Source organism: Macaca nemestrina, chromosome 12 (genome assembly GCF_043159975.1).
Source record: "Macaca nemestrina isolate mMacNem1 chromosome 12, mMacNem.hap1, whole genome shotgun sequence".
Classification (NCBI taxonomy): domain Eukaryota; kingdom Metazoa; phylum Chordata; class Mammalia; order Primates; family Cercopithecidae; genus Macaca; species Macaca nemestrina.
In genome coordinates this window covers 16,717,687-16,729,449 of record NC_092136.1, presented here as the reverse complement: position 1 = coordinate 16,729,449, position 11,763 = coordinate 16,717,687, and the positions used below count along the sequence as shown (strand labels likewise).

General features: G+C 35.2%; 1 protein-coding gene across 1 annotated transcript; it reads left to right on the top strand.

The window, feature by feature from the left end:
* The first annotated feature begins 347 nt into the window (after nucleotides 1-347).
* On the top strand, nucleotides 348-5,507 carry LOC105471020 (olfactory receptor 8J1). The gene is made up of 2 exons (XM_011723385.2): nucleotides 348-386; nucleotides 4,225-5,507. The coding sequence occupies exon 2, from the start codon at nucleotides 4,245-4,247 to the stop codon at nucleotides 5,181-5,183; it is 939 nt and encodes a 312-aa protein (XP_011721687.2). The 5' UTR covers nucleotides 348-386; nucleotides 4,225-4,244; the 3' UTR covers nucleotides 5,184-5,507.
* Nucleotides 5,508-11,763: the final 6,256 nt, after the last annotated feature.

The window sequence follows — 11,763 nt, the reverse complement described above, 5'->3', positions numbered from 1 at the left end:
TTGTGATACCATCAGCTCCTAGTTCTTATATATCCCATCTTGCAATAATGAATCTCCGAATGGAAATGAATTACTTTAAAAGACACAGTTTAATCCCCCATGACCCTTAGCTGTAATGCACTTGAATTCACTTCAATAATACAGAATAAACACAGACTTCCAGAAGGACTCATGGGGTGTCTGATTGACTTTCTAGAGGGAGACCTTGTTAAGAAACCAGTCCCATGTGGCATCTTCCCCAAAGACATAAAAGGCAATGTGTAGATACTTGAGTTGCCTGTGCTTCAGAATTAAGGTCTCAAAGATTTTTAAAACCCCATTACCTCTCATTGCCACAGCCATGTATAGACTCTCATTAAGAACCTGAAGCAGATTCTCCTTCAGAGGTAGGTGGAAAAGACTTTTCTTTTTTGTATAGTGACCGTTAAAAGATCCTAAACCATATCTTAAAATGATCCACTTCACTTTTATTTTGGAAGACACTGGGATTTATGTATAATCAAATAATACAATGCTTCAACTAAAGTTTGTTTTTAGGATGTATAACTCATTTTAGGAATACGGGGCATCAAATATGATCAAGCTATTTATGCTTCCAAGTTAGAAATGGCATCATTATGTCTCAGATACTTAAGTAAATTATGTCACTACTGAAACTATGAATTTTTGCTCAGAGACTGATCATATCAGTATTTTTGCAATATTTACTTTTGCAATATTATTTACAATAAAAATTGTATGTTGCACAGGATAACCTATGAAAGAAAATTGGATATACAACTACCCAAAGTTAAAATGATGCCTCTTTTTTTTTAGAATACAGGCATAGAATGCAAGTGTTCTCAGAAAAATTACCCATTCAATGTGATAATATACAAGCAAATATACGTAGAAGCACAGTATGTAATCCAGTGCAGTAATAGAAAATGTTTAAACCACCTATCTTGTCATAAAATAAATCTGTCAGCATTGTAGTTCAGAAGAAATAGCAAAGAAGAACTTCCATTAGATATCAAAAAGAAGAACTTCAATTTGCGGGGAGACATTTCCAAAAGCAGGGGCAAGACTTTAAGATAAACTGCCCAACCCTAGATTCCAGACGTGATGGGACAAAACTTTACAACATTATCAAGACGAATACAGAAAAACTCACTGCCTGGGTTGCCCTTAGTTTAACTAACCTAAAATAGAATATTCAAAAATAAATTTACCTTCTTTTCATTCTCCCTCAGATTGTGTAACAAAATAAAAGCCTAAGTACATGGAAAGTATTCAGAAAACACACTTTTTAAAAGGCTATTATTGTTGACTAAAACTAGTAATAGGGAAAAAATAAGAACAGTTTTTTAAAGTTAAAGGCTATTATTGTTAGACATTAGCCATAAAACACTGTACTAATTTAAAGATAACTCATTGGGGTCTGAGAATGGTGGCTTACACCTGTAATCACAGCATTTTGAGAGGCCGAGGCAGGTGGATTACCTGAGGTCAGGAATTCGAGACCAGCCTGGCCAACATCCCGTCTCTACTAAAACTACAAAAATTAGGCAAGCGTGGTGATGTACACCTTGTAGTCCTAGTTACCTGGGAGGCTGAGGTTTAAACCTGGGAAGTGAAAGTTGCAGTGAGCAGAAATTGCGCCACCACCCTCCAGTCTGCCTGGGTGACAGAGTGAAACTGTGTCTCAAAAAAAAAAAAAAAGAAAAGAAAAAGAAGACAATTCATCTATCTTTCTACTCTCTCAATTCATTAGTATTTTTGAAACGATTGAACATGCCTAGAGAGTAATCAGAAATGACATTTTTGAATACTACAAAATTAAAGTTCATTAGCCTCATTTGATGCTACCCTCATATCCGGTTTTTAAATGTATGGACCCACTGCTACAAATGGGGGACAAACTTCTTTCAGAGAAGATTCTACTTCTCCCCCGGCACCCCTCCAAAAAAAGAAAGCAATCTCAGGAGAATCAATACCAGTGAGGACATGGAGGGTCAGAAATAAAAATATTAATGCATGTTTGGTAAGGCAGATGACCAGAAAAGTCATGTGAATCTGATGGTAAATGAGGTAAAAGCATATTTTAAATATTGTAAAAAATAGCTTGGATAACATAACTTAATTGCACAAAATGCCTTAATGACTGGCATTCCTACCAGTCAATCTAAAAGAACCAGGAAGGATACAGTAATTAATGGAAGTGCTTGCTCTAAGGAAGTAGAAGAGTGAGGTGCATAAAATGGGAAAGTATTCATAGAAATTGACAAATAGTGCAATCTTGATATTTGAAAGAGAAAATTACAGGATGAATATAATTTTGTGATTTTAAAATGATTACTTTTAAGAATTAATTATTGGATCTTCAAATAAAACATAAAGCCAGTAAAGCACTAGGTTTCATCAGAAACAGAGTAGCTGATACAATCTGCAAGCATTCATATTGGCTGATAGCTGGCATGTTTGCTAAGGGGGACAACAAAGTGGCTGAAGGCTGCAGATGGAATACTAAAACTGCAAACCCAAATGTCACCTTCTCAAGAAGGCCTTCCCATCTTAAAATAAAAGTTGAAAAAAAGAAATGAAAAATAAAAAAGAAACTGCTAAAATTAAAAAAGACTTTCCCCTAACATATCACGTGAAAATATTCTCCCAAGTTATCATAATGTATCTTCTGGTTTAATTTCTTTATTACACTTATTGCAGTGTGCAATAATCTTGTTTATTTGTTTCTTTATCAGATTTTTGTATGTTTCCTATCATTGGAATAGCAGGTCCATAAGACGAGGGATGAGCAATTTATCTGAAGTTTGCACGTTACCAGAGTAAGGAATTCAATAAACAGGTGGTAAATAAGTAAGTAAATAAATAAATAAATAAGACTATTTTTAAAATCAAGAAAAAGTGTGATGTTTGGTTTCAGAATCAAACTGAGATCAATATTAACAATGTTAGGAATTATTTTGGTTCACTTCATTCTTTTTTCATACTGCAGAATAATTTTCTATTTTTCTTTCTATTGGATCTCTTTTTTAGAAGGAGAAAATAAGTGAACAGCTTTGGGATTTTAAAATTCAGACATTTTTAATGATATACTGTTAACTCTCTGGAACTTAACTCCACATTTTTAGATATGGGACTAAGACAGGATTTCTTTGGGCCAGGTCCCCACGCCAGTGGAACTATAAATTATAGCAGAGAAGGCACTCTAATTGGCTTAGGGGTAGGTGGTGATCCTAAAAATAAAGAACTCAAGGGAAATATTTAGCCATATTAAAATAGAATTTAATTTATATGTCAAATATAAGCATTGTAGTTATCACAGAAAATCTCTAAAATAACAATATTTACTCATTACAGTAATGAAAATATAAAAAATACAAAAAAGATGAATAAAAAATCAACTAAAAGAGGAGATATACTTTATAAGTGGTAAAAATGATATCTAATTATATAAATAAAAATTGTGATTAAGCATAGAATACAATGTGAAAACTATGAGGAGCTGTACAAACTTGTGAAATAGAACAAAATAAGAAATGAGAAAGAAGGAAAAGATAGCAGTATACAGTAAGGCATAATGTCAAGAAATTACAAAAATAATAAAATGTTCACTGACATTATTTTTGAAAGCTAAAAAGAAAATATGTCACCTGAAAAATAGATCTGAGGACATACCTGCATGTATTTTAGTCAGAGTTAATTTAAAAAAGAGAGAAAAAGCAAACAGACATGGATGATAAAATGTGTATCTAATACAGATTATACAATGATAGAATAAAGAAAATGGAGCAGGATAGTATCTGCAATCATCATTCTTAAGAAAAAGCAAGAAGTCTCAGATTTAGAAGTTGGATTATTTGCAGACATGAAATGCCTCAAGCCTGTCATGCTCAATGCAAATGATATAAAATATTAATTGTGGCTTCAGCTGTTTGCAAACTAAGAATATACTCATATTTCAATAAGATTGTGAGGAAGTAAGTCCTCAAAAATCTTTCATGATGTTGGATCATCTCTTAATTTATTATACTTTTCCATACTTGCTCTTTCTCTCTCCCAAGTGATTACCAAGTTTACTTATTAGACCTAGAAGCTCGAGTTTAATACCTGAGTTAGATTAATACATAATTCAAAGAAATGTTACCAAGGAATTGTGCTAGCCATATAATGGCAGTCATACAGATAATTCTTTAAAGTTTTTAATCTCTCTTTTCCCCCAAACAGATGAATTTGCAAACTCTGACATGGCTCCTGAAAATTTCACCAGGGTCACTGAGTTTATTCTCACAGGTGTCTCTGGCTGTCCAGAGCTCCAGATTCCCCTCTTCCTGGTCTTCCTGGTGCTCTATGTGCTGACCGTGGCAGGGAACCTGGGCATCATCACCCTCACCAGTGTTGACTCTCGACTTCAAACCCCCATGTACTTTTTCCTGCGACAGCTGGCTATCATCAATCTTGGTAACTCTACTGTCATTGCCCCTAAAATGCTGATTAACTTTTTAGTAAAGAAGAAAACTATCTCATTCTATGAATGTGCCACCCAGCTGGGAGGGTTCTTGTTCTTTATTGTGTCTGAGGTAATGATGCTGGCTGTGATGGCCTATGACCGCTATGTGGCCATTTGTAACCCTCTGCTCTACATGGTGGTGGTGTCTCAGCGGCTCTGCCTCCTGCTGGTCTCCCTCACATACCTCTATGGCTTTTCTACAGCTATTGTGGTTTCATCTTGTGTATTTTCTGTGTCTTATTGCTCTTCTAATATAATCAATCATTTTTACTGTGATAATGTTCCTCTGTTAGCATTATCTTGCTCTGATACTTACTTACCAGAAACAGTTGTCTTTATATCTGCAGCTACAAATGTGGTTGGTTCCTTGATTATAGTTCTAGTATCTTATTTCAACATTGTTTTGTCTATTCTAAAAATACGTTCATCAGAAGGAAGGAAAAAAGCCTTTTCTACCTGTGCTTCACATATGATGTCAGTCACAGTTTTTTATGGGACATTGCTATTCATGTATGTGCAGCCTCGAAGCAACCATTCACTGGATACTGATAAGATGGCTTCTGTGTTTTACACGTTGGTGGTTCCTATGCTGAATCCCTTGATCTACAGCCTGAGAAATAAGGATGTGAAGGCTGCTCTACAGAGATTCATGACAAATCCGCGCTATTTTTTTTAAAAACATTGTAATTTTAAACTATACAGGTAAATGAGGAGAGAGTTAATATAAGCTGCCATTTTGTAAGAGAAAATGTAGGAAAAAGAAAAGGTAGGGCACTGACTTACAGGTACATAAGCAATCGTAGGAATTACAAGAAGATACAATTTAGGGAACTTTGAATTAAAAAATAAGCTGAAACTCTTTAGTTGTGAAGTTAAGTTAGAAAAAAAATGTTATTCACCAATTCTGCCTGGGATTAAGCAGGTAGACAGTTTGAAATAAAAATGGTTTCCAGCAGTTAGAAAAAACATAAATTAAAAAAAGTTAAATAAGTTTGAATGAAGCAAAATAATACGGTGAGAGAAGTAAAACTGACTTCCTTATTCTTTGGCTTCTTTCACTGCCCTCTAGGTATAGTTGGGTATAGTAAATCAGTTCTTGAAAAATTGAAATTACAGATGATTAAGATCCTTTTCTTCATCTAAGTTATCAAAATTAAACTAACAATCTTATTTAAAATAAAATTTTCTAAAGATTTCTTAATTTTGTTCTAAGAATGAAATGAATACTAGCAATGAATTTATATTTTGAATGCTAACCAGAATAAGATTATAATAATTTTATTACACTTAACATAATTTATACAATTTTTTATTGAGAGACACAGAGTATCATAGTTAATATGCTTTCAGGCTGAATTTGATTTATAAACTCCATGGATTCTGTACAAATGTTCCTTTCTCCTTACTCTAAGTATTATTCTTCTTTAGTGTACAAAATGAATGCCTTGCATTATGATATTATTATACATTAAGTGAAACATGTTAATGAAAGTTTCTTATATAATTGGAAATAAAAATAAATTCATTTTATAAAAATTTTGTTCTGCTTTCTGATAGCTCTTGTTCACTGAGTGTACATTTAAATTTCTTGTACAGCTTTGAATATGAGGGGACCCAGCTGTATTTCAGAATTAACAGATCAGAATCATAAGATAAAGGTCATAAATTAATATGTTAATAAGCTTCATGAGGAATTTTTACATGGAACTCTTAAGAATGAATCTTGGGGCTGGGCACGGTGGCTCATGCGTGTAATCCCAGCACTTTGGGAGCCTAGGCAGGCAGATCATTTGAGGTTAGGTGTTTGAGACCAACCTGACCAACACGATGAAACCTCATCTCTACAAAAAATACAAAATTAGCATGGTATGGTGGTGCATGTCTGTAATCTCAGCTACTCAGGAGGCTGAGTCAGAAGAATCGCTGGAACATGGAGGTGAAGTTTGCAGTGAGCCGAGATCTCACCACTGCACTCCATCCTGGGGGACAGAGCAAGACTCTGTGTAAAAACAAACAAACAAACAAAAAAACTCCCCCCAAAAAAACAAAAAAAGCAAACAAAAACTATTACATCCTATGTGTATGTTCACCTTATTTATAAAGGTGTTTCAGTGTAGAGGAGTTTCTTCAAGTATAGAGAGTAAATCTTAAGTAAGGATAATTATGATACATCAAAAGAAATATAGGAGAGTGGAGCCAGATATTGGAATAGGATTCTCCAGGTATCACTCCCCAGAGAACCATCAATTTGAACAAATATCCATGCACAAAAATATTTTCACAAGAGCTAAGGAAACCAGGAGGAGTTTGCAGCACCTGATTAGAGCATAGTAGTAAGAAAAGATGCATTGAAGAGAGTAAGAAGAACAATTTTACATCACCTCTCCTCCAAACCGAGGAAGCACATCATAGATAGACACACCATCTGCTTTGGAAAAATAAAAGAAAGTGAGCATAGGATATGTTTTTGTCCCCAACACTGGGACTACTATAGTAAAATCTAGCACCTGGCAGCCCCTCATGACCCTGAATGCAGGCTGGTAACTCCTGACTGAGGTCTGAACCTCCTGAAGACTGAGTCTCCTGGCCTGGCCTGGTGCCAGGCATGAACCTATAGGCGTGGCAAAATGTACCTGATTTCTTACCTCACTGATGGCTGATTACATTGGTCTTGGGCTCTGGGCAAATCAGGCCTTAGTGGCAGTGGACTTTGAGTGTACGCCAGTGCTGGACCAGCCTCAGCAGTCACCAGGATTCCAGCCCCAGGATGCACTGACCACAGCAGTCTTGAGTTCAGGGTATCACCTAGCACTGTAACAGCTGCCATGGTCACAGGATTAAGTACAATGCCACCACAACCTGCCCAAAATTTATAAGCAAGTTTACAGTTTAAGAGTGTTCCCAGAAAAGAATTTCCCAGACTGTGAAGACCAAAATAAATAATGAAATGCTTCCCATCATAACGAAGCCCAGGACCCAATGTCTTCACTGCCTAATTTTACCACACATTAAAAAGCAAACTAACACCAATTCTCAAACTCTTCCAAAAGTTTAAAGATAAGGGAGTATTTCCAAACTCATTATACAAGGCCAGCATTATTACCCTGATATTGAAACCAGAAAAAGACAGAAGAAAAAAAGGAAACTGCAGGTCACTATCCTTGAGAAACATACATGCAAAAATTCTCAACAAAATACTAGCAAACTGAATTCAATAAAATACTAAAAAAATAATCTACTATGATCAAGTGGAATTCATTCCAGGAATGCAAAGATGGTTCAACATATGCAACTCAATAAATGTGATACACCACATTACAGTAAGAAGAATGAAACCATATGATCGATTCAACAAAGACAGAAAACACATCTGACAAAATTCAACATCACTTCATGATAAAACTCTAAACATATCAGTATAAAAGAAATGTAACTGAACACAATAAGACTTATACATGATGAGTCCACAGCTACTATCAAATATCTATCAAATACTTGATCTTATTCATTCTTTCTATGTTTTATACCCATTAACTATCCTCACTTCCCCCCTTATCCCCCTACTACCCTTCCCAGTCTTTGGTAATCATCCTTCTATTCTCTATCTCCATGAGTTCAATTATTTTCATTTTTAGCTCCCATAATTAAGTGAGAACATGCAGTTTGTCTTTCTGTGCCTGGCTTATTTCCCTTAGCATAGTGATCTCCAGTTCCATTCATGTTGTTGTACATGACAAGACCTCATTATTTTTTTATGGAGAAATATTACTTCCTTCATTAAATACAATAACTATTAATTTAAAAAACTATCATTTAACCTAATGTGATGATAAATTAATGGAATATTATTTTTATGTGTTCATGTAACCATATTGGACATTTCTAGGGAAGGAGAAAAATTATCTTTTGAAATAAATTTACAAAAAAATGTTTGGACCTCTGTACAAGCTGTGTACCTGGTGCTATGAAGAATGTCTCAGAAAATGCTTGATTTTATTTGGACCCTGAAGTACAGAGTGAATGTTAAACCACTCTTTGTGTAATGATCAAGTTGTATTTATGTTCCTTTCAAACAAAATGTGTTGAAGAAACTAACAATACAATGAGTACAACTTTTTGGGGGAAGAAATTCCTGAATATCTTTCTTTGTTTTATTTTATTTCAGAAGGGATCTTGCTTTGTTTCCCAGGCTGGAGTGCAGTGGTGTGATCATAGCTCACTGTAACTTCAAACTCCTGCACTTAAGAGATCCTTCTGCCTCACCTCCCAAATAGGATGGCAGACATGTGCCACCTACCATGGTTTATTTTTTTTTTTTTTTTTTTTTTTTTTTTTTTGGTAGAGACGGGGACTCACTATGTTGCCCAGGCTGGTCTCAAACTCCTGGTCTCAAGCAATCCTCCCACTTCAGTCTCCCAAAGTGCCAGGATTACAGCATTAGCTGCCATGCCCAGCCTGAGTACTTTTCTTAGTCTTCAGAAGTTTCTTCATAAAAGCATTGAGTAGATATTTTCCAATCCTGTCTGTTTCATACTTCCTCTCTCTTGTGAATCAGGGTATATGGGTTCCATCTATTACTTTCCTTTATTGCTGACCTTAAAAAAAATGTAAAAAATAACAAGATAATGCCTACAGCAATTAAATCATACACTGTGAATTTACCAGAATATCTCTGAAAATTTAAACACCAGTATTACTTTTTTAAATAGAAAAAGGTGATTGTATAAAATAATTATTTATTAAAGGAAATGAGAAGCCTTGCTTGAAAGGAGGGATGAAAAGGTGTAGTTAAATACGTGAAATACATGGAATTAGTTCCTGCAGCCAAACTATTCAGTATGACATAATACCATAATGGTGGATAAATGACATCATCCCCTTTTCAAATACTCATAGAGGTATACAGAACAGACAGTAAATGTTAATGAATGAAAATTTAAAAATAAATCATTTATTAGGTCTAAGGAACCTGAAAAGGAGTGCAGAATGTGACAAAACAATACATTGTGTTAAAAATGCACAAAACACACCAGGCCTGGTGGCTCATATCTGTAATCCCAGCACTTTGGGAGGCAGAGGTAGACATATCACTTGAGGCCAGGAGTTCGAGTCCAGCCTGGTCAACATGGAAAAACCCCGTCTCTCCTAACAATACAAAAATTAGCTGAGAGTGATGGCCTATGCCTGTAATACCAGCTACTCAGGTGGTTGAAGCAGGAGAATCACTTGAACCCAGGAGGCAGAGGTTGCGGTGAGCCAAGTCTGTGCCACTGCACTCCAGCCTGCAAGACAGAGTGAGACCCTGTCACACACACACACACACACACACACACACACACACACAATCATGAAACAATTTCTCTGGAAGGGATGGGGTAAATGTGCTGACCTAAGTAACATCTAATAGAGTGTGAAAAATTAAAGGCAGAATGAATGAATGAACTATACATTACAGTGTAATTATAAAGTTGTGTCTCATAGGGATATGTTTTAACAATTTTGAAACAAGTATGATTGTATACTAGAACTGAACAGTTAAATAAATGGATGGCAGATGGTTGGCCCCACATTTCACATTATTGGAGTAGGAGGTTGCAGATTAGCAAGCAGAGTATTCTAGAGCGATCCATGTGATAAGGGATTAGTGTTAACGATGAAATGAACTTATAATCAACTTAATATAAGTACTAGATAGAAATAATTATAGATATGTATTTACAACGTATATGAGCGAGTATCCAGAGTTCTACCTCCTTCATCTGTCAGCTGAGAAGGCCTAAAGTTATGTCAACAATTCAGTGCAGCAAACAGACTTAGAACCCAAATAATAGCTTCTAATAACAATATTCCAAAAAAGGAGCCAGGGCTCCTTTGAGATTTGACTAGGAAAGGGTGGGACATTTATGTAATGAATCCAGAGCATATTATAGTTCCAGAAGTTAAGGAAGCACTGAACGAAAGTGAGAGAGAGAGAGAAAGGTAGGGAAGAAGTAAGGAAGCAAACAATAGATAAACACGATGATGGAGCTATGTCAAAATAACACAGGTGCAAAGTGAAAGAACTTTCAATGAATAAAGTCAGAATAATTGATATTATTATCAACAGAAATCAATAATGTAGAATATTAGAATTGAATTATCCAAAGTATAAAGTAATTTTTATAACATATTGTTAGAAATAAATGATTGAACAAATTATAAATGGAAGAAACTAAACAAATGTCCCCTACAAAATTCTCACTAATTTATGTAGCTATTCTGCCCTCAAGGAGGTGAAGCATAACTCCCCACTCTATAAGTATAAGTTGCACCTATTGACTTCCTTCTGAAAAGTACAATATGAAAAGGAGAGAAGAGTAACTTTTCGCTGGAGAAAACTGACAAACACTATTTCAGCCAGATGATCAAGATTAACATTGGCAGCGATAAGTCATATGGCTAGTATGTACCTTCATTATGATAGGATTAGAAAGTCAATTTACAGTTATTATTTTCCTCTCCAATAACCAATTACCCAGTTTAATCATGAGAAAATATCCGAAAAAGCCTAATTGAGGGACATTTCAGAAAATACTTGACCACTATCACAGTCATATAAATAGGAAAAGTCAAGAGGGCATAAGAACACATAATGACAAAATTTAATATTCTATCCTGAATAGATGCTGGAACATAAAATGAACATTGGGCAAAAACTAAAGAAAACTGAATAAGTATGGACTTTATCAAAAACAAGAAGAATATCTGACATTCATCAACATCACTCTCGTAGCTAAGACTTACTGTGGCCCCTCTCCCTCCTTTTCCATATGAATAAATGGAATTTTACTTTAAAAATGAAAATCTGAACAGTGAAATTTTGTTGCTAAGTCTAGTATGTTTTTCCACACAAAATCCTCAGGCCTCTTCATTCTTGCGGAAGAAAGATACATGAACATATTCTGTCATTAGAAACCATGGGCTTGACTCCTGATAGAACCACCAACGGAATATTTAGAAATCAAGGTATAGATACAAGGTGTGCTGGTTGCTACTAGGGTGTCACTCTTTTTAGCCACTTTCAGCAAATTTAGACAGAAATTATAAGCATGGATAATAACCCATTTAAATACACAAATAGGGTAGGTGTGGTAGCTCACTTCTGTAATCCCAGCAATTTGGGAGGCTGAGGCAGGAGGATCACTTGAGCCCCAGTGTTCAAGATCAGTCTGGACAACATAGAGAGACCCCATCTTTACGAAAATTTAAAAAATTAG